General features: G+C 44.0%; 1 protein-coding gene across 3 annotated transcripts in view; it reads right to left on the bottom strand.

Moving 5' to 3' along the window:
- The window catches only part of TLN2 (talin 2), a 368,445-nt gene that overhangs the window by 114,567 nt on the left and 229,836 nt on the right, over positions 1 to 24,042 (bottom strand). For all 3 annotated transcript variants that reach the window (XM_029951031.1, XM_029951033.1, XM_029951032.1), the window contains 8 exons: positions 23,591 to 23,704; positions 20,820 to 20,954; positions 18,810 to 18,938; positions 16,272 to 16,374; positions 5,740 to 5,948; positions 4,328 to 4,447; positions 3,155 to 3,352; positions 1,969 to 2,108 (listed from right to left, as the gene is read on the bottom strand). In XM_029951031.1, the coding sequence (XP_029806891.1) occupies positions 1,969 to 2,108; positions 3,155 to 3,352; positions 4,328 to 4,447; positions 5,740 to 5,948; positions 16,272 to 16,374; positions 18,810 to 18,938; positions 20,820 to 20,954; positions 23,591 to 23,704 (1,148 nt within the window). The remainder of the gene's footprint in view (positions 1 to 1,968; positions 2,109 to 3,154; positions 3,353 to 4,327; positions 4,448 to 5,739; positions 5,949 to 16,271; positions 16,375 to 18,809; positions 18,939 to 20,819; positions 20,955 to 23,590; positions 23,705 to 24,042) is intronic.

The following is a 24,042-nucleotide window of genomic DNA, read 5'->3' as shown; positions in this document are numbered from 1 at the left end:
AACATTCCTTCAGGGCCTGGGTTTCCTTCCTTATCTGGCTTTTGATTTACACTCTCCCCATCTTCCCATAATTTAGAAAAGTGAACAGTGTGTTCTAAGTTGGACACTGTAATTTTGAAATGATGCAAAAAACTGAAGATAATGAAAAACATCTGAGTTCAGATACCTGGAAACATCAGTTGCCTAATCTAAAGGTTCTTTGTAGGAAAAAGAGGAATCAAGAGAGGGTTTTATATGAGAAACAGCTGCTTGACAGAGAGGACATCACTCTTTCCTTTCTCACCCCCCACCCCTTGGAGGGCACTCACTCAATGGCAGTCACAAAGCATAAGATGGGGGCACCTGGGTGGCTCAGTCGGTTAAGTGTCCAGCTTCAGCTCAGGTCATGATCTCACGGTTCATGGGTTTGAGCCCCGCGTCAGGCTCTGTGCTGACAGCTAGCTCAGAGCCTGGAGCCTGCTTCGGATTCTGTAACTCCCTCTCTCTGACCCTCCCCAGCTCAAGCTGTCTCTGTCTCTCATAAATAAATAAATGTAGAAAAATTAAAAAAAAAACAACAAAGCATAACATGGAGGTGGGGAGATGGGAGGGCAATTTTCCAATCTCCTAGTGGCTCTTGGTATTGTTTGAAGCTAAAGTATATACACCTAAGGATAAGTGAAGAAACTCCAGGGCTTTCAAGGGAACTGCTCTAAAATTATCTAATTCCCCACCATTTGCCTCCCCACCCAACCCCCGGTACCACTATTCGCGAAGAGAGGACTAGATAGGTTTTAACCATTATCACCAAGATACCTTATGTACTGAGAATGGCTAAGAACCTAAGGATGATACAGTATACACCCCCATTTTGCAGATGGGAAAGTTTAGGCAGGTTGAGCAATCCAACCAATGTACCAAGTGTGCCAAACATTCAAGCCTGGACTAGAATTCAGGTCTCCTGACTCTGCACTCAACTATAAGAGATAGCCACTGAGTACCCGGAGGAGAGAAAGATATGAAAAAACAAATAAGCAAGCAAGAAAACAAAGTCAAGTTTAAAGAGAAAAACTGAAAAGTAGAATTCAGGCTACGCATTTTAAGAATCACTAATCTGCACATTTTGAAAAGGCTTCCAATTATGCTATATATTCTAACTGCCTGTATTTCATCTCTTACCGCTGTTAGCTTTCCTACATATCAAGTGATGCCAAATAATGCTACGAAAACATGCCTACGGCGCCAGAGAAACACAAAACACCCTGCTCTCTTGGTTTGGGGAAATGAATGTGGGTTTTCTGACACAAAGTCTGCTTGGGCTGTCCCCACACTGTCTCCATGTACCAGCATTCAATCACTAGTTAGCGAGCTGAATTGCCACAGTGGTCTTGGAACAGACGTTGTATTGTAAGAACTGCTTCCTCGGGTGAAAACAATGGCAAAGGAGGACACTGACACCATCCAAAACTCAGATTCATATTTTAACAATTTACTCCCACCCCTACCCCATTCATCCTACACTGGAGCCCTTCTGCACCTGACAGAATGTTTAAATCCATCTAATTAACACTGATGCCTGGCACAGAATAAGTGCTCAAGAAATGTTGAATGGGTCATTGCGTGTCATGGGCTTTTGGTACTTTTTAGTACTTTCTGATTTTTTTCAGTGGGCATATATTACATTCATAATCCCAAAGATGTATCACTACTTTATAAATGTCTATTTAAGTCACCATGTTTATAAATCAATGGGGGCCTTAGGCCTAAGCAAGCAGAGAGGCTGTAAAAGAAGACAGAAGACCTCTTTAGTGGGGAAAGCACGTGAAAATAAGCCAGCTTAATCAAATGCCAGAGTCACGGCTCTACCTCTGACAACACAGAAACGGCACCCCGTCTCTGCTCAGCGACAGCAGCAGGATGTCAGGCATAGCTCTCCAACACTGACATCATTTAACCCCACACGAAAGCACGTTTTGTTTGCGTTCTTACCTTGCGGCAGCGGCCAGGAGATTTTTCGCATTGGGGGCTCCTGGGTCGACAGAGAGAGATTTGGCAGCTAAGAGCAGCTTGCTGGATGCCATGGAGATATTCTTGAGGTTTCCAATCACTTGGATCTGGTCTTCTTTTGTCTGCAAAGTCAAAAGGAGGCAGAGTAATGAGGGACTGTCCGTTTCTACCAGGTGGCACTCAGAGAGCCAGGAGTAGCCTCTTCACATGGAAGCAGGTCATGGAGAGAGAGCGCACGTAGCCTGGTGAGTCTGCAGGTGCCTGACTGGTCGAGACAGTGCCCAGTGTCTACTGCCCCCCAAACAGATCCCCTGACCCAGATGCATGCAACAGGACAGAAAGCCATCCGCGGCGGGTCAGCCGGGAGCCGCGCCGTCTCCCAAGGGCAGGCAGCACAAGTGGGGGAGGGAAGGAGAGAGAGGGAGAGCGAGCACACACCACCAGCACACAGACCAGGCCGGGCCTCCAGCATCCCGCTCAACAATGCTGGAGTTGTCGGGCTGCCGTGCGCCTCAGCCTGGCACAAACCACCGGCGCTGCTGGGTGCTCAGAGCGGACTGCGGCCCAGAAGTTCCTGACTCGGGAGCAGGCGCATTTCTCACCTGGCTTACTTACCACCTGACAAACAACCATCTGTAGAGAACACAGGAAGCAACACCCTGGGTGTCTCCCCTAGGGAGTTCGCAGGAGCTCAGGAAAAAACAGCTTTGCACGCTCACACCAGACTGGTCATGTCCCCTTGTTCTGAACAAGGGGTTTATCTGTTCATCTCAAGGAGGTAATGTTTAATCATATGACACTTGGTGTCAGACACAGTCTCCTCAACTGGGCCCGATGAACCTCAACTAGGAGATTTTTCACTATATTGTACCACAGAAGAAGCCCAGGACACAGAGCTGGGCTCCCTGTGAAAGGCAGGAGTAAACCATGAACCTGCTGGATGATCGTGGGAAAAGTTATCCTTCATCTCTAAGAAGCATTTCACCCATAAGCTAATAGCGTCCTTAGGAATGCCAGTCCTGTGAGGTCACAGAGCTTTCTAGAGAACGCCACGGGGTGGCCTGCTGACAGGTTCCCTGTTCCTGTTTGCCCAGTGGGCCTCAAGGGTGGATCGTCCATCAGAGTAGACAGGCAAGGGTCAAGTCCAGTCAGCCACCATCACACTCACCTGAGCCTGGCCCGCCATCTCAATGCCAGCATCAAGGAATTCATCGAAATCATCACTGAACTTCCCAGAGGCCGCGGCCAGCTCTCCGCTCTGGCCCCGGGTGGCATGGACCACTTCGCCAGCAGACTGGTTCAGATCGGCCGCTGCCTGGTTCAGTTCGCTCTGGGCCTCCTGGAAAGGCTTCGTGCTTGGAGGTAACTGCGGAGGGAAGAAAGGCCCATCCCATAAGAAGGTGTGGCGGAGTAAGGAAGGCACTGTGGAGGGAAAGAGGACTCTCCAGGGATGCATTTCTGAGTCATCTAAACGTAAAGGCTCTGTGTGGTCTGAGCCCACCTAGGTGAAGTTTGACCTTAACGTTCACTGAAATTTAATTGAACACCTAGTCAGTGCTAGACACAGTGGGTCTAAATGTGGTCTATCCTTAGGGGCTGTGGTCTCCTGAGTAGCAGAGCCAGGACTCATGCATGGGCAATCTGATTCCAGGATCCAAGCTCTGAACTGCCCCTCTTATTTTGGATGGAGCCTCTCAAATGTTTAGCTTTCTAGAACACAAAGGCAGATGCTATATTAAACCTCAAATCCTATTCTTCCAAACTAACAGCCACCGATTAGGAACCTTTGCTAACAAAGCTTTTATGTGGACCAGAAGCATCATTGGTGAAATTGCCGTAAGTTCCAGAGACGTCAGGCTAGGCTCTAGTAGTCACACTGCATACACTGCTTGTGTAGCTGGTATGTGCCAGGCACCGGGCAGAGAAGGGATGAACGAAGCTGGAACCCCCTGCTGAAACAGGAACAGACCCCAAGGTGCAGTTCCTTAGACCATTCTCCTCTCAATGAGGTTTAGACACACACGTTCCTCCACCACCTGACTGACTGCCCGTCATGTCCTGATAAGAAGTCAGATGATCACATACCCACCTTTCCTGTTTTCAACAGGAGGACAGGAAAGCAAACAACAACACAAACTCAAAGAAAAAGTAAACTTGAAAAGCTCCACCTGGGAACTTTGCTATGGGAAATCTAAACAAGGAAAGGCCAACTGAGAGGAAAAACAGGACTCCCAAAACCGAGGTTAGCTGCTCTGAGACCCCACGGAGGGGAGAAGAGTCCTCTCCCACCTTCAGTGAGCCCGGTCACCCAGGTGCCCCTTCTCAATGCAAAACCTCTCACCGAGTCCACAAGCAGCTTCTTGCTGGACTCGCCAATGCTCTTCAAGGCCACGTCCACATCCTTCTGGCCAGGGAGACAATTCACGCAGTTATTCAAGGAGTGAGAGACGGCTTTGGCCACCTGAATACAGGGAGGGAGAAAAGGTCTGTAAGAGTGTAGTTTCGGTGCAAACACTGTGCAGATGTGTTGGGAACCAGCTAGTGTGCAGAGCTGAACTGGATTGGGAAATTATCTGCCGGCATCTGGCTGACTCTGTTTACCATTAAATACCTCATCGAGGCCCTGTCTTAGCAAAGGGTCTGACACACTGACACAGTACACCTTACAAGCACCCCAGTGCCAGGCTAAGTTACAGCTCTGTGACTCAAACACAGAACTCTCCAGTATTACGTCAGGTTCTACAACAAAGATACCCACCACCAAAAGAAACACAAAGAGCCCCCTTTGAGAGCTCTTTGGAGGCCACCAAAGCGGAAGGTCTTGAATTCTTTGGGTTACACGTAGGCCTGTGGTTGATTTCTTTCAGTGACACACGGGTACCATCAGCCCCATACCTCACCCTGCTCAAGGGCAGGCGGGATACTCTGAGCCCTTCAGACTTCAGCTTGGAGTTGCCCACTTGCTGCCTCTTTAGGATGTCTAAGGACTCACTGTATGCACTCTTTGGTACCCTTAGGCAAAGGGTAAGGTTTTGGAAGTGGGCCCTGTCATGCCTTTTAACCTAAACCATCTCCTTTCCAGCTTCCTGTCTAGAACTTTGCCTAGCTGGTCTCTAGACCGCAGGTTTCATTAGGTAGGCAAAGACTCATCCAAAGAGACAATAAAGGGGGTATAAAACTTTGAGTGGGCACACTACGTGTATCTACCTCACCTCCCAGACTAGGCAGAGGAATATACTTAACTACACTCAGGCCCCAAACAAACATGCCGTGTCCTGGCTCCCGAAATTCCAAGAAAAGATTTCAAAAAAAGGCCCCCATACTCTCTGGTAACCCAACTGAGCAAATCTCCTATTATGGGGGCTACTGGGCAAGACTTATAAAAGTGGGTATCGTGTACGGCCAGCATGATCATAGCACTTGGGAAGGTTTTGAAAACACCCATTGGCTGAGAAATGTTCAGGGCGCCTGGGTGGCTCAGTGGTTAAGTGGCTGACTTCAGCTCAGGTCATGATCTCACGGTTCATGAGTTCGAGCCCTCCATTGGGCTCTGTGCTGCAGCACAGAGCCTGGAACCTGATTCGGATTCTGTGTCTCCCTCTCTCTCTCTGCCCCTCCTCCTGCCCCTCCCCTGCTCATGTTCTGTCTCTGTCTCAAAAATTAAAAAAAAAAATTAAGAAAAAGAAAATGTTCATACCAGGAAAAGAGCAACCACCTGAGTGAGGACCATTATTGCCAATCCCGGGGCCTCACCTGGGCGAGTCTCTGCTGACTCTCGGCGTCCCCGGGTGCAATCAGGGCCTGCTTGGCTTCCTGGATGAGCACGGCCGAGCCCTCCATCACATCGCGAGCTGAATCTAACATGGCATGCGTAGCTGCGGGGTCACTCGTGGATGCGGCCACTCCACGGGCAGCCTGGGCCAGCGTTTTCAGAGCTTGGGCTGTCTCTCTTGCAGCCACTCCTGGGGATAAAAGCCCATCAGACTTTCTATTAGACTCCCTCAAAAAGCCATACTTCACTTGCAAGTCAGCCTCTAGACTACAGCTTCCTAAAAAAGAGAAGACCCTCTGACCATGATCCAGTGGGCTCCAAATTATTTTTTATAAAATTTGAGTTGCTATGCTTCTGGAAGTAGCAGCCCATACCACTGGCTCTAGGCCAATCCAAGAGACATGTTGTAACAAGTACCATGTTAACAATTTCAGTCTGGATCCCGTCACCCCCTCCGCTTGCATGTCCATGAACCTGTAATGCCCAGTACACGGGATCAAGTACACAGATGGAGCATTCAGCTCAGTGAATTTTTATGTATGTTATATCCACATAGCTGCCATGCAGATGGAGACAGAGCATTTCTGTCACCTGTGCCCCTCCTCGGTCAATAACCTCTCACATCAGAAATAATCACTCTTCTAGCCTTTATCACGCTCGCCTAGGTGCACGTGTTCTTCAACTCCCTGTTGATGGAACCACCAGAATGTAGTTTTGGGTCTGGTTTCTCTCCCAGAATGCCAGGACTTTTCACCCATGTTGTTACATTCATTCCTCTGCCTTGCTATGCAGTATTTCATTATACCAATTCACCGTTTATCCAATCTTCTGTGGGTGGATATTTGGGCTGTTTTGTGTTTAGGGCTCCTATGCATACAGCTACCAAAAAAGTTCTTGTAAATTTCTGGCTTTTCTTTCATGCATTTAGTGGACATAGGGAATCCTGTCTCTTGGATATAACCTAGGAGTGTAATTGTTGTGTCATAGAGGAAGTGTAGCTTTAGAGGACGCTACAAAACCTTTTCAGAATTGTTTCACCAGGATGCACTCTACCAGCAATGTATGAGGGTTCTGGTTACCCTCGCCCAAACCTGCCATTGTCAGATTTTTGACTTTAGCCATTCTGGTGGGAGTGTGACCATAGCTCACTGTGGCTTAGCTTTTATATCCCTAAGGAGTAATGATACTGAGTACTTTTTCATACACTTAGTGGCCATCTATATATCTTCTTTTGGCAAGTGCCTGTTCATCTTTATTTTTTAAATTATTTATTTATTTTTTAATGTGTATTTATTTTTGAGAGAGAGAGAGAGAGAGACACTGTGGGAGCAGGAGAGGGGAAGAAGGAGACACAGAATCCGAAGCAGGCTCCAGGCTCCAGGCTCCAGGCTTTGAATCGTCAGCGCAGAGCTCAATGAGGGGCTCAAGCTCACAAGCTATGAGATCATGACCTGAGCCGAAGTTGGATGCTTTACCACCTGAACCACCCAGGCACCCCTGAATCTTTAAATTCACTTCGAAAGATGATGGGATTTGGTGATCAACTATGAATATAAACTAGTTCTTCAAAATTACAGCACCGTCTCCCATAAAATGCACATGAACCTTCCTATGTGGCACTGAGAGCCTGGCATAGCCAAGCAGAAGATGAAGGCTACAAGTCCCAGAGCACGTAACAAGAGAATGTGGGCACCCTCAGTGACGCAGAAGAACCCACCGTAATGCCAATCTGACTGAGCTGCTTCAGAGAGGAGGTCCAGCACTGAGGGCTGTCTTGTCCCTGACACACTGTCAGAGGCAGTGCCAGAGAGAGATCTGAGGATTCTGAACTTCTGGGTCAGACTCTCTGCACCGTGCTCTTTGGGGTAGAGAACTAGGAGGGATTCTTGCTGGAACATATACCATCTCCGCGAGACTGACCCACATCAGTTTCTCTTACGCTCAGCTTCGAGGTGACGACTCTCTAAAGGCTTCAGTGGAATGGTCTCTGGGTGCCACTGAAGGGCACCTTTACCTGCTGTGGCTTCTGCTGCATCGGCAGGTGGTGGTCTTCTTACAGAGAATGAGGCCCCACAATACAGTAATGTGTGAGGCCCCACATCCATAAAACAAGACAACTTCGCAGTGCTGCAGACTTGCTAATCTGTAAATATTTAGTAAGTCACACAGCTGGAACATAACTCTACAGTCTAATCAGGGCAAATTACAAAGTTGCCAATCCACCATTTATCACCCGACACTTCAGAATGCAACATGCGGTATGAAAGAATTTTAAACAAAGTGTTTTTTTTTTTTTAATGGCAAAGGGGAAGCCCAGAAGAGAAAACATGAAGATAAATAAAGTGAATGTGAAGGAGAGAAACAAGTGGAGTGGAACAATCCATTCCTTTTTATGTTTAAGCTTCTGGCACAGGGTTGAAGGAGGCCGTTGCTCAGAAAGGCACCAGATGTGGTTAAGACCTCACCTAGTGCTGGTTCTGTAGCTGATTCGCTGTGTGGTCTACACTGCTGCCTTTTCCCTCAGGGCCTCAGTTTTCCACTAGTTTTAGGAGGCTGAGATCACTGCTCTGACTGCTGAAAACTCTAGGCTGTGATTTCTAGACATCCCCTCCTCCTTTCCATTTATTATACAGTCTCCTGAGTCCATTTCTATTTCGGTTGTATATGACTTTGAGAGAATGAAACGTTTATCATCTACAATTAGAAAAGTCAGTTTATGCAAAAATCAGTTACTGAAAAGCCTTTTATAGATCCAGACAATTTTTTAAAAAGGCAGAAAACAGAGGAGCTGAATGCCAAAAGCTTAGGCTGGTCTATGCCGTGTGTTTTCTGCTGAAGAATCACTGTGAAATCTCCAGGCACCTCAAGGATCCTCTTAGGAGGCATCAGGTTTCTAAGGAAGAGGAAGTTACACCATCAGAGGAATGAAACGAGAGGCTGGAAGCCTGATGAACATCTATGGCTCTGCACGGCTTCATTCACAGCAACCGAATGTGATGGTGACATTCGCTGGGCATCAGATCTGCAGGCAAACAGCACCCTCCAAATGAAAACGTTCGTAGAGTCCAGGGTACATGACAAAGCCAGAACTGCCAGTGGGCAACATGAAAGCAGACCATGGTCTCAGCAACAACAACAACAACGCTTTGAAGACACAGATGGTGTTCACAGTATGCTTGCTATCAGGATCTTAAATTACGTTCAGGAAAAGCGCCTTGAGAAGATTTATCAGGGATACATGATGTGGTAAAATTCTCTGTAATGGGAGTTATTGCTGATTAGAATTCATGTCTACTGTGTAGACAGCAGTAGACCACATGGCAAACTCACAAAGTAAAAACCTGGTATGCCATAGGTTTTTAACCTGTCGTACAGGATCTGAAAGGGGTCTATATACCACTGTCTTCAGCCAAGCAGAAATGTGGTTTGGATACTGCCCTGGCCAAACAAAAACACATCTGTGTTAGAATCTAGCCCGGTGGTGGCTGAGACCTAGGGAGAAGCAGTCCACATGCACACGCTCTCTTCCCTCCCATCCATTCTCCAGCTGACCGGGACTTGCCTTCAACAAGGGGAAGAGTGACCCTGTTTTTCCCAGAGCCAATGGATGCTTCCTAAGTCCTTCTCCTGGAAACTTTCTGGGTAGCAACTACCTCTCTGGCTCTAGACACCTCCCTTTCTCCACGTTTCCTTGCTCTTTCCAAGGATGCATGTTCTCACTTCTTTCAAAAATGCCCTTTGCTGCTGAGCCGCCTTCTTATTAATTATTTGGGCTATTCAGAGTTACCTGTGATCATTTTCTTGCTCTACCAGTCTCCCTCGGCAGACTTATTTACACTTCATATTAAAGTTAAAAATCTCCAGTCCAAACTTCTCTAAGTTCCAGAGGCAACTGTCTAGCTGCCTAATGGGCATCTCAACTTGGAGATGCTTCAAACTGAATGCATCTAGAGTTGAACCCAGCATCCCTAACCTCCAGCCCCCACCACGCCCGCCCATGGCCCTGTTTCCATCATGGTAGTTCATTCAGTTCTCAGGCCAAACACTTGGAGAGTCCATGTTGCTTTCCTTACATTGTCCCTGCCAGTCCCTGCCCAGTCAGCCAAGAGCTGTCAGGTGTCTCTTCAATCCATGCCTTCACTTCCTCTCCAGGCCACTCTCATCTCTCAGGTGGATGAACGCACCAGCCTTCGCCCTGTCTCCCTGCCTCCAACTTTGTTTACCTCCAATTTATCTGCATATGAGAGGAAGGGCAACCTATTTAAAAGCATGGATGAAAACTCTTCAATGTCTTCACATACTCTTCGGTTAAGTTTTAAATTATTTAAGTTGGCATATGAGGCTCTTGAGGAGCTGACCCAGCCTCCCTTTCCAGCCTTAACTTTTTATGCCTCTCCTGCTTGCCGTTTGCCCAACCCTCCACAAGGTCACTTGATCAGCCTTTTCTCTTCCCTTTGCGTCTTGATACACACTGTTCCCACCTCCCCAACCACCCATTCAGCGCCTGCCAAAACTAAATGGTGCTCCGTCTAGGCTGTTTTTCACACAGACTAGACAGTGTGTCATCTTGGATGTTATCAGAATCAGATGATGGAGCCTGTAAATGAGTCTTGCCTCCATTAAAGAGGCATTTCATCAGCGATACCAAATTTGGCAAGATTCCAGAAAGGTGTAGAATTTCTTGAAGCTTGTAACTCCCAGGTACTCTATGCCTTGTAAGAATTTATAAATACTTTTCCTTCTCCTTGAACACTAAGTGAGTGCTAAAACCCTGATCTGGTGGCCAGCTCAATCTGGCAGTTTCTCTTACTCTACTATTAGGACAGAACTCTTATTATTGAAGTGCTGTATTATACTAGGGAGAACTCTTTTTGCACTCCTATTGTGCTCTATTTTTAAAGTAATAAATATACAGAATTTTTAAAAAATCAAAGAGGACCGTGGTTATTGTAACGGCAGAATAACTTCTTGGGGATCAATTCCCCCTCAGAGACACAACTAAAAACACTGGAAAAAATCCTATAAAACATCTGTTTGATGGCAGCGGAGAGAAACCAAGGCACTAAGAGAGATAAGACTTAATTTTATTTTTAAAAAGATATTTTGAAAGGTGTTGGAGGGGGAGAGAGAATTCCAAGTAGAGTTCATACTGTTCATGTGGAGCCCAATGTGGGGCTCGAACTCACGAACCATCAGATCATGACCTGAGCTGAAATCAAGAGTCTGGTGCCTAATTGCCTGAGGCGCCCCAATAGGGACAAGATTTTAAAGAGAAAAAAAGCACAGAGAGAGAGAGGTAAAGTGCTGCTCTTCCCCTCAAGGCATTCCTTAATTTGTAAACTACTGCCTAGAAGCTGAGCAAAACTTCTGGGATCTCATGGGACTGGGGGGATTAAAAAGGACCGTTGTGAGCCCATGAAAGGGAATGTCCCTGGTAAACATCCCAAATGTTTCAATGGGATGCATAAAGGACTATCCCCTAAAAAACAAACTGGAAATAGACCACACGATTTCCAATCCGCTCAGTCCCTGCCCATATTACAGTGATCTGCCTAGATGTTCACTACATGCCGGAAACAAAGCATAAGCCTCTGTCGGGAAACAAACGCAATTCAGAGCCTCCCACTATCTCTTCAATTTAAAATATCAATGTCTAGCATTAGATTAAAAAATATCAGACACAGCAGGAGGTAAGACCAAAGGCTGAAAACCAAGAGGAGAAAAACGACAATGAATGCAGGCCCACAGGTGATCCAGATGTTGGAATTACTGGACCAGGACTTGCAGTAACTTGTGCTAACTATGTTGAAGAAATTAGATGGCAAGATAGAAAATTTCAGCCGCGAAAGTTTGGACAGTGCAAGAAAACGATCAAAAGGCTTTTATCAAACTGAAAAACAGGACATTTTGAATTAAAAACTCAGAAGAGGCTAAAAGCAGAACAGAGACCGCTAAAGAGAGGAACAATGAGCTGCAGACCGATCAAAGGGGAATGTTGAGAAAAGCCAGGAGGAGAAAAATCACAGCAAATACATGAAAGAGGAGACACACTCAACAGTGGAAAGGCCCAATATATACAGTAACCGGAATCTTCAGAGAAGATGACAGAAAAAAAGAGGCAGAACCACTATGTGAAAATATAGCTTGAGAGTTTTCCAAAACTGACATAAGACAATGAATCCCATTCTCACACAGTACTAAAACCCAAGGCAGGATAAACATACAAGAAAACTTCTTTCATTAAAAAAGCTAGCAGAGAGGAAAAATAAAGCCACATTACCTTTACAATGGAAACTGAGAGCTGACTTCACAACAGAAGTCAAGGGAGCCAGAAGACAATGGAGTAACATTTTGAAAGGGCTGCCATAAAATAATTGCCAACTTAAAATTTTACAAATGAAATTATCCACCAAAAATAAAGGCTCGACAAAGGCAGATGTGGACAAAAATGAACAGAATTTCTTACCAGTAGACTCATACTAAAGCAAATGAAGGGAGTTCTTCAGCCAGAAAGGAAAAATCCCAGGTGGAGGTACATGGGAGAAGCAGGAAGGATGAAGGACAATGGGAGGGTTAAATATGGAGGAGACTCTAAATGGATACTGACCATATGAAACAATATGGAGACTACTGATAAGACGGACATATCTGTATAATTAAAATACACAAAAATGACAAAGATGAGTGAAATGGAAGAAAGGTAAAGGGAGTTAAAGGGTTCCAAGATTCTTGTACTGTCCGTGAAGAGGCGAACATACTAACTTATATTAGACTTTTAAAATCATGGGATAGTCCATGAATATAGAACTAACAAGCTAATCAAGGACAGAGAGACAGAATTTAACAGATACATATGAATCTGAAGAAAGGCAAGAAAGGAGAGAAAAAAGAATCCAGAAAAGGTAAGACATTGAGCAAACAAATAGTAAAAGGATAGATTAAAATCCCAATAGATCAGTCATTACATTATAGTAAATGGAACAAATAGTCTGGCAGAAAAAAAACAAAGACTGTTACATCAGTAACCCCTTCCCCTGCAAAACAACAAATACATGATGCTTATAAGATACCAGTTAAATAAAAGCATAAACTAAAGTTGAAAATGGGACAAGGTAGATCGTGTATACCCTAATGAAAACAAATACACAAAACTATATGCATAAAACTAAAAAAAAAACAGTATTAAAAGGAAAATCTAAGTAAATGTAAGGATAAGACATATTCACAGAATAGAAACCTCAGTAATACAAAAAGGTCACTTATCCCGAAATTGATTCACTGTAACTCCAATAAAAAAAAAAAAGGAAAAACAAACACGTTTTTTTGGGGGGAGGGGGGAGAAATTGATAGGCTGATGGTAGAAACTGACAGAAACTGATGGTAGAATTTGTATGGAAAAGCAAAGGGTTAAGAATAGTCAGCACTTAAAGTCAGAGGACTTACATAATCAGGTATTAATACTTAGTATAAAACTGCAGTAATTAGGAAAGTGTGGTACTAAGGTAGGCATAGGCAATTAAGTAATTGGAAAAGAATCAAAAGATAAACCGATTCTCATATATAAGTTCCCTTAATTAATGACAGAATGGCACTGAAGGGCACTGGGGAAATGGTGCTTGCTTCAACAAGTGGTGTGGGTCAAACAGACATCCAAGTGAATAATCAACTCAATAAGGACCCTGTTTGCTCACATACAAAACTCAATTTCAGATGGATCATGGTTCTAAGCATAGAAAGTAAAACAACAAAGCTTCTAGACAGTAACAGAGAAGAATATCTTAATGATTTGGGGGAGGCAAAATTTTTGCAAAAGACAAAGAAAGTTACTAACCTTAAGGGAAAGAATTGTAAATTGAACTATATTGAAATTGTAAAAAAGTCTGTTCATCAAGGAACAACTTTGAGAGTGAAGGGTAAGCTCCAAGACAAAAGAAATACATGTAAATGAAAAGGATTTCCTACAACTAAGATAAAGATAACTCAACATTCTGTTTTGCTTTTAATGTTTGTTTATTTTTGAAACAGAGAGAGAGAGAGAGAGAGAGAGAGAGAATATGAATGAATGAATGAATGAATGAATGAATGAATATGAGCCAGCAAGGGGCAGAGAGAGAGAGATACACAGAATCCAAAGTGGGCTCCAGGCTCCGAGCTGTCAGCACAGAGCCTGATGCAGGGCTTGAACTCAGGAACCACGAGATCATGACCTGAGCTGATGTCGGAGGCTTAACTGACTGAGGCTCCCCTCAAAGTTCTTTTTTTTTTTTAAAAAAGAACAAAATACATGAACAGGAACTTCACAAGATATCCAGATGGCCAATTAGTATATGAAAAAATCCTCAATTGCATTGCTTTTCAGGGAAATACAAATCAGAACCATAATAGGATACTACACACTCAGCAGAATGACGTTGGCTGACAACAGAAAAATGGAGACAAGGATGTGAACAGTTGGAACTTTCATACACCACCGCCCAAAGGAAGGTAGCTAGAGCCAAGCACAGCCTGGCACCCAGCAATTCCATTTCTAGGTATCTATTAAGAAAATGCTTTTTTATGTTCACTCAACAGCATGTCCTAGAACTGTCCAAAGCTTTACCCATCAAAGGGATCAAGTCTCAAACAGGTATATTCATACAATAAATTACAGGGAGAAACAGAAACGTAAGAACTGCTGCCTACGTCATATGACTCTCACAACATAATGCCTGAAAAAACAAGGACACATCCTGCACCATTCCCCCCATAGGTTAAAATAAGCAAACCCGGCGATGCTGTTACAAGTCATTGGCGTTTACCTCCGGGGGACAGGAGGGAGTATAATGACTGGCAGGGAGCTGAGGGCACATTTGGGTGCTGAAAATGTCCCATTACTTGATCTCGGTGGTGGTGTTTTGGGTGCATTCCATTTGTGATAACTCAAGAAGGTCTACATTTAGGACTTAACACTCTCTTCTAGACGTATTTGTCAATAACAATACAATACATGCGTGAGTTCTTTTTGTAAGGCGAGCGGTACTACCGTAACAAAAGCCACCATCTCTAACCTCTCCTCCCCCTCCCAGAGCCCCCCTTCCTTTCCTAGAGCCATGCAGCTCTTTCACCTTTCTTCCAACACATTTCCTCTTTCCGATAATGGGCTTGTAATGAAACTTCTTGATGTTTCCATTTTAGGTGGCTATTAACTGCCTATTAGGTATTCTTCCTACTAGGGAGACATTTCCTTATATAACCTGGTGTTTTTCCTAGAGCTGATAATTATACCATCTTTTTTTTTCCCTTTATTTTCTTTATTATTTTTAAAATATAAATTATTGTTAAATTGGCTTCCATACAATCCAGTGCTCATCCCAACAAGAGTCTGCCTCAATGCTCATCACACACTTTCTCCTCTCCCTCAACCCCCTCAATTTGCTCTCTGTATTTAAGAGTCTTTTATGGTTTGCCTCCCTCCCTCTCTGTAACTTTTTTCCCCCTTCCCTTATCCTATGGTCTTAAGTTTCTCAAGATCCACATAAGACTGAAAACATATGGTATCTGTCGTTCTCTGCCTGACTTATTTCATTTAGCATAATACCCTCCAGTTCCATCCACATTGCTGCAAATGGTAGGATTTCATTCTTTCTCATTGCCATGTAGTACTCCTTGTGTATACAAACCACATCTTCTTGATCCATTCATTAGTCGATATACATTTAGTCTCTTTCCATGATTTGGCTATTGCTGAAAGTGATGCTATATATATTTGGATACACGTGTCCCTATGCATCTGCACTCCTGTATCCCTTGGGTAAATTCCTAGCAGTGCTATTGCTGGGTATTAGCGTAGATCTATTTTTAATTTTTTGAGGAACCTCCACACTGTTTTCCAGAGTGGCTGCACCAGTCTGCATTCCCACCAGCAGTGCAAGAGGGTGCCTGTTTCTCCACGTCCTCGCCAGCATCTATAGTCTCCTGATTTGTTCATTTTAGCCACTCTGATCAGTCACATTCTGTGTCTTATACAGACTCCAGTTAAGGGTGTCTCCTGCCTTTAGGGGTACCTGGTGTCTCCGAAACTCAAGCCCTCTCAGGGATTTGCAGCCCTATCCCGGGAGGCCTTTAGTTCATTGGCTCTGTCTGCTACCGTTCATCTTGTCTCCTACCATCCCTGCAAATTTCTCTGCAATACTATTTGTTGTCTTCTCCCTTTTTCTATTTTTTCCCCCTTTACTTTAGTGGGATTTTGAGAGTCCCACAAAGATAGTTCCAGAAGTCTATAATTACTGTTTGCTTATAATCTAGTAGGGGTGACCCACAAATAGTTTGGGGTGATCACAATATATTCATCTTTATATGCTTAGTATGAAGCCCAGTCACTAGCAAGTGGAAAGTGCTTAAAAAATCTGTAAACTGCTGTTGAAAAACAAAGTCAGGTACATGGTCAAGTCCATGAACACCAGCTGCCAAAGCTCTCCGCCCACCCCCGGCTCTACCCCTGGCCCCGGGGCACCACGGAGAGTGTAAGTCTCACCTGTGTAGTGCTCATTGCCTTGAGCAGCACAGGTTAGGAGCTGTGCCATGGAGGAGCCCACTGCCTTGGATGTACTTCCCAGGTCTTGAGCACATTTTTCCAGCTATAAGAATATCCAAAAGGGAAGAAAGCTTAGAAGAAAAGAAACATACACTGAAGTCTTAGCATAAAAACAATGCACATCAAATGTGGGCCTTAGCTTTTCCCCACCTAATACCAGTAATGCTGAGCAGGGTGATAGAGGGGAGAGCCCATCCCTGGGTACAAATTTGAGTTCATGCTCCTGCCCTGTACCTCCTTCCCCTATAGGCCTGCTGTGAGAGACGGGGCAGGTGACTGAACCTCTCCATGCTTTGGTCTCCTAAGGAGATCATAATAACCTAAGCTCAGAAACTTCTCAGAATCAATGTAGGTACTCAACAAACGGTAGCTATTAGCATCATGCCTTTAGAAGCTAATTTAGAAAGTCTGCAACAAATCCTTCGCAAGAATTAATTATGCCTTGGCAGGAAGTGGGCAGACATCCAGTGGTACCACCTTCCTGGTGTGTGGGACCATTAACATTATTCACTTCAATCTTTATACTTTGAGGAGTTCTAACCAGAAGGAAATGCAATATAAAGAAAGGTTTGCCGTGGTAAATAAGATTATGAAAATGGGCAAAGTGCTTGCTTCCCGTGAATAGCACGTCATCTTGCTTCATAAACTGGATAAATAATTCAGAGAACAAAGTTACTGAATGCCCAGGGTATGGATAATTATTTGATTACTAGATGAGGATAACATTTTGGAGCAGAACCCCCAGGCACACCGTGAGAGTGCAGAAAGGCATCAGAGAGCATGTGCATTTTTTAATTCCACAACATGCTTCCCAAGATAGACAGTGCCTTCAAATAAAAAAGAGCCTGGTCCATTGTAGTCAACAATATGTTATAATGCTGCACACACATTCTTTTGGGGCAAACAATTTCCTTAAAAATTACATGGTGTTTCTTGCATTCTAACTGACCAGTTGATTTTATGTAAAGGCAGGATTCCTGTCATGTCAGGCTCTCTTGGGCTCCCTGGAGAGCAGGAGTTAGTCAAGGGTCATGTGGACCACATTACAAAACTGCTGGTCCTTCGGCCAGTCCTGACTTCATCATCAGCTGGGCGAACTTAGGTGACCAACTTCTCTGAGCCTGAGTTTCCTCGGCTTTACAATTCTCAGCAGCATGATTTCACACTTATTTTCTGAGGGCTTCCTATGGACCAGGCATGTTCTGCGGCGAACTCGGTGCTCTGTAAGTCTCTTTCTGTTTCACAAGTTTTCAGTTCTTCCCAGGAGCAGCAGTAGTCAAGAGTAGAAGCTCTTAACATGGGCAATCAAGAGCATGAGTTTTGAGTCCTGTAGGGTCTGCATTCAAACCCTGATTCTACTGCTAGCTGGCAGATGCCACACAGAAGAGTGACAACCTGCCTCCACACCTCTGTTTTCTCAGCTGTAAGATGGGATTAACAGAACTTGCTCATCAACGTTATGATGACAAACTAGATTGATTTTGTGTGTATACAGTGCTTACGTGGTACTTAAATGGTGGTATTTATTAGCAACATTCAGTAATGTGAAAAAGGAGGTACGCACAAATGAGAAGAACTAGTAAAATCTTAGCCAAGAAAACCCTGACATAGGCATCAGGAGGTACCACACCATCATCAAATTGGATCTCTGTTGCCACCACTCCACTGGCTGTTGAGGCTGTGCTGTATTAAAGTCCTTACCACTGTCCATCCTAGTGACTTGCACTACGGAAATCTTTTCTTCAAATCATGACTGTTTCAAATATTTTCTGTGTCTCCCTTAATAATCTCCTTGCCATCCATTTCATAGATAAAATATCTGAGACACAGAGAAGATCCAAGACTCACCTACAGCTAGTAGAGGATACAAGCTAGAGCTAGATGCCAAAACTCCTACTTTTATTTTTATTTATTTTTAAATTATTTATTTGAGAGAGACAATGTGAATGAGTGTGAGCAGGTGAGGGGGCAGACAGAGGAGAGAATCCCAAGCAGGCGCTAGGCTGTCAGCACAGAGCCTGATGTGGGGCACGAACTCATGAACCCTGGGATCATGACCTGAGCTGAATTAAGAGTCAGGACCCTTAACTGACTGAGCCACACAGGTGCCCCTAGAACTCCTAACTTTTAAAATCTAGCTGCTCCAGCTGCGGTGGACATTCATTTTAGAAAAAGGCTGTGGGTTCATAACACTGGCCTCAAACATAAGTATGTGTCTTGTTTATGAAAAGAGTAATGAGTATTAAAAGACACTTGTTCATCCCCAGCCAAACCCCAAGGCACGTAACCATCACTAAGAGCCCCGTCAGGTCCATCTTTAACTCAGTGTAGTTCTCAAGTATGAGGCTATGATTTTAAGGCTTTGCCTTCAAAAGTCCGAAATGCAAGCACATACCAAATTCAGCTTCTCAAAATGCCTCAACATGATCGTAACACGAGGCAGAGTGCCACCCCCAGAGGGCTCTAACATCTCCTTACCGTTTCCCCAGGAAGGGGTTTCAGTTGACTCTCTACGGCAGCCATCTTGGCGTCCTGCAGCTCATTCTTAAGTGTCTGCACGGTGCTCAGAGCTGAATCAATTTCCATAGGACCGCAGGCTTCATGGGCCTGTCAACAGAGTTGGGAATATGTGTACCAAGGCTGCCTCAGAAAAGTGTCCCTAGTACTTTGCAATGTACAAAATGCCTTTCTGGATGTACCCAATGACTCTCCAATATTGACAACAGGAGGCAAGTGGAGTAAGCATTTCCTGATAGCACTTCCAACCTCAGTCAGGACCGTAGTCCTAACCTCCCCAAACAATCCATTATGTATGTCTCGTAAGTGGATATACTTGAAGTCTCCTGGAAGCTATTTTGATCTGAAATGCATCTGCTGCTCAGACTAAAAGGATCCTTCTTCACTGTGTCCGGGTTCTAGAGATAAAGCACAGTATGTGTGCACACAGGGACTTGAGAAGCCCGTGGTGAGTGCATGAAGAAGGAATGAGTAAAAGAAGCCAGGACTGGGGGACAATCTTTATCCATCTTACTGATTCCCTACAAATTTCTAGACTATAAATGGTTACTTTTCCATACTGAAGATTACTCAAGACTTTTTTCCCTAGGAATTAAGAAAACTACTTCATTCTCTTGACCATTTAAAATATTGGTCTTCAAATACTTTGATCATGTGTCCCTATACATGTTAACAAATTGTATGTGTGATTAGTATGTCAAATAGAGGTAAATCTTAATATCTTTCTTTCTTTTTTTTAGATAATAGTGACAATAGCAGCAGTTGTTTGCTAATTGATCGCTATGTGCCAGTATTACACGGTGGGGAAACTGAGGCAAGAGAGGTTCATTAACTTGCTGAGGTCACCAAAAATTAGTTGATGGCAAGGCCAGAATTTGAATGCGGGTAGTCTGACTACAGAGTCTATACTCTTAACCCTTCCACTGTATAAAACAGTGTACTTAAATGTTCTCAGCATCTTCTCACACCAGTGGACCACCATATCGCTTGAGTCCCGCTTGGAGGCTCATTGCTCCAGAGCAGCTGAGGTGTGCATGTCTCTACAGCTCACTGAAGAAACTTGGAAAATGTAGATGTTCAGGCTCTATGACCAGGCACTCTTACTCAATTGCTCAGAGGCGAGGCCCAGGAACCTGCATTCTGAATGCTCCCAGGTGACGCCAGCCAGATGGTCCTTGGACCTCTGGCTGAGAAACACAGTTCAAGATATTTTTTTTACTGAATATTATCCTAAAGCTCTGGAAAGGTTTCTTTGGTGATACAGCGCACTGCTCATATTAAGAATTCAAATCAGTTTCTAACCTTCCCTTTCTCATGTCTGAGGCCTCTTCTTTCTATAAAGGGATTGCTACAGTGAGGAAAGACGAATTCACGCCAGAACATCATGCTAACACATCAAACAGTACAGCATTGAAGTCTATTGTTAATTAATAAGTCCTAGAGACAGAAACTTATTAAGCCCTAATTCTGTTCTATTGAGGACTTTGTTAAGGCGAATGCTCCCATGTAAGATGTAACAAGGTTTCAGGGCAAAAAGGTAATATAAGTGACCTCCCACACCCGAATAATTTTGCTGCCTGAATAATTTATTAAGTTCAGAAAATAATGCCTGCAAGATGCAATCACTTATTTTGGCCTAGAATTTACCTGGCACCAAGAAACTGATGACTCCCTGCCTCCCTTAGGGTTGTGAAAAATGGACCACTGCTTGTCCAGGGTATGGGAGGGGGAGCATGTAACCTACAGTAGTTTAATGAGAGTCATGTGTAACTGGAAGGTGATAAACTAAGTCTAGGAGACAGTAGCTAAAAATGGTAAAAGCTAAGCCACGTCAAGCAAATGGAATGGATGCCTCTGCTAGGAAACATGCCCAGTAGTGTTCGGGTCCTGGGTTGTCACAGGTCCCACCAGCAGTATGGCATCCAAAGCTCCATTCCCCACAAGCTGACTGCTGGGACGGGGCCCACTTGCCTTCTGAGAGGCGGTACGCAGCTCCGCCAAACTGGTGGCAAGGTTCTTGGCACACTGGCTCAGTTGCATGGCTGCGGCCTGGTCACTCACAGTGGGCACTGCGGCTTTGGCAGAGGACACCATCTTGCTTCCAGGCTGTAAAGGGAGGAGTGGAAAGTCTGAAAACCCCTAAGCAGCAAGAACCAGAGAGCGAGACCCAAACAGAAATGCCAGAACCTACTTTGCTCTAAAACAAGGAATAGTAAAATCATCTAGACTGTCCCTGAAAATCGCCACCCCAAATTCTAGGGGCAGTACATTCTAAGACTGTGGAAGAAAGGAAGGAAAGAAGGGAGGAAGGAAGGAAGGAGGGAGGGAGGAAGAATAAAATACGTGTCATTGAGAAGGGAAAAAACTAGGAGACTAGTTTGAAATACCATTAAAACAGATTTCAGAGAGAGCTTATTAAATACATTTTTTTTTTGCATTTCTTAGAATAGCTCTTTAAACTGTGTCTCAAATCTACCCAACAGCCCAACAGGCTGACAAAATGAAACAAAATGACCTGCCACATCACATCTCACTACCTAGGATAATTTCACCATGCCTGGATGTCTGTGTGCATGCATATCTATCTTCAAAAATAAGATCATCCTGTTTATCCTATTGTTCAAATTCTTTGTTTCACATATTCTGTATTTTAATAGCTGTATAGTATTCCAACATATGCATCTATTAGTATTTCTCAATCCTGTGCTGTTGGGCATGTTTCCATCTTTTTCCAGCGTATGATAAATGGCTTTGTAGCTAAAACTTTTCACACATTCATAATTTTCTTTGTATAGAACTTTACAAGTACAATCTCTGGACCAAAGAATATACATACTTTTAGGGGTTTTAATACAGATGTTATAAAAAACTTCTCTTAGTGAAGTTGAAACAATTTAAGTGTCAGAAAATAAATATTAATGACAGACATTCCTATTTTTAATATTTAAATAACTCCTGAGAATTCATTTAAAAAACCAACCTGAGATGTGACTGGATGACTTCACATAATATAAACAACTGGAATATGAAAAATATTGATCCCTGTCACTATCAAGGAAATGCAAAAGTCACACGCTAAGGACTTCACTGAGAAACTGCCAATGACATGTTTTTTAAACGCTTCATTTCCCAACTTGGAAAAATGTATTAGAAAATGTGCTCCATGTATTACTACATGTAAATGTAGATGCATTCAGCCTTCCAGAAGGACACTTTTATAACCGATGTGAATGAAGTTGAAAACGGTCAATTGCATTTTTACTTTCTTTTGTTTTTTAATTTTTTAATGTTTGTTTATTTTTGAGAGAGAAGAGAAGACAGAGCATGAGCAGGAAAGAACAGAGAGAGAGGGAGTCACAGAATCCAAAGCAGACTCCAGGCTCTGAGTTGTCAGCCGAGAGCCCAATACAGGGCTCCAACCCAAGGACCACAAGATCACAACCTGACCTGCAGTCAGATGCTTAACTGGCTGAGCCACCAGGCACCCAGTTTCTACTTACTTCTAACTCTGCCTTTTTCTTTTAACTATCTGATTTGCCTATGATATGAATGTCTAGGGGTGACAAGATAGCTGAACAGAGGAGAGGTGTAGCCGTATGATAGATTATTCAGAATCATAAATGCTCATAATATAAATGTTAACATAAAACACACAGCGTTTATACACAACAAATGCCAATTAAAAAAATTTATACAGTGTGTGTGTGTGTGTGTGTGTGTGTGTGTGTGTGTGTGTGTGTGTAGTTATAATATGAGGAAATAACATTAAAAGTTTTATGTCTTGGGGCACCTGGGTAGCTCAGTTGGTTAAGGGTCCAACTTTGGCACGGGTCACGGTCTCCTGGTTTGTGAGTCCAAGCCCCACATGGGGCTCTGTGCTGATAGCTTGGAGGCTGGAGCCTGTTTCAGATTCTCTCTCTCTCTCTCTCTCTCTCTCTCTCTCTGCCCACCCCCCCTCATGCTCACTAGTATGCTCTGTCTCAAAAATATAAACATTAAAAAACTTGCTTATATAAAAAAAACTTTCACATTTCATCTCTGCATGCTGGAGTTACAGCACTTGAAAAATTAACCTAACAGATTTATCACTGGGGCTTGTCACCACAGGTTCAACTAGAAAGGGAAGAGCATTGCCTGATCATCTGAACTGTTCAAGAGATACAAGCAGACAGGAAGTGCTGAGGGATTTGAATACAAATAGTATGTAAAAAGGGAGTTTTCTCACCACTTAATATTCTCATTTTGTTTTCTTTAAAACGAATCCACCCCTTAACCCACAAAGACTGCCAACACTTAACTAATTGTACAATCAGCACAGGTAAAGATCACACCTTTGGAGAAGATGCACTTACACTTCTTTTTTCCTGGTGCATGAATAATAGCATTAGCCTCTCCGGAAATTGGCAACCTTCGGGCTATACCTAGTACCAGGCTGTTCAACAACACTTGCAGCTTATTACATGTTTTCCCTCACGGAGGAGAAATAAAGATGAGCCTCCCAAGAAAAATGGATTATGGGCTACCTCCCAGGGCAATTTCCCTGCATATTAGCATTTCGCTTTGCCAAGGTAAATCCACCTCTCCTGAAAATGGAAATTCAAAGGGAAGGCCTTCCAAGGTCTGCTGACTGCAAAGACTTGTCTGTGGCTGTGAAAATGGGTAATTCTTCTCCTTGAGGATAGAGGGCACCCCCTACCCCCCTGGGGGACTCTGGGCGTGACCAAGGCGAATGCTCCCGTTACCTGGAGGAAGTTCTGGCTGGAGATGATGAGAGCCAGCTGGGCACTAAGGTCTTCGGCTTGGGCTTGGCTTCCTCTCACCCCTTGCACCAGCTGAGGGATGTGATCTGCCACTGCCTGTAGGAAGCAAAGAAGATTAAAACAGAGCACGTTCAGCATGGCCAACTACCTACAGCGGGGAAAATGATGCCAGTGATGGATGTGCTTGGGATGCACTATTCCACCTGAGCAATGCTTATCCCAAACCCTGGATTTACCCAGCACTTTTAAGCCAACGGGGTCCTTACCCACACTGAATCCTAACCCAGTGCCTCTGGGTAGCTGTTTCCCACACACTCTCTACCCTGAGCTCCTCAAGGTCCTTATGCATTTAAGCACAATATGAGTCTCCATAAGGTGGCCTTATAAGCATTTGCCCACTTGCAACTAATACCAATGTGGCTAATGACATTTTA

The sequence above is a fragment of the Suricata suricatta genome, chromosome 9 (genome assembly GCF_006229205.1).
Source record: "Suricata suricatta isolate VVHF042 chromosome 9, meerkat_22Aug2017_6uvM2_HiC, whole genome shotgun sequence".
NCBI classification, from domain to species: Eukaryota; Metazoa; Chordata; class Mammalia; order Carnivora; family Herpestidae; genus Suricata; species Suricata suricatta.
This window is presented reverse-complemented; position numbering and strand designations above follow the sequence as displayed.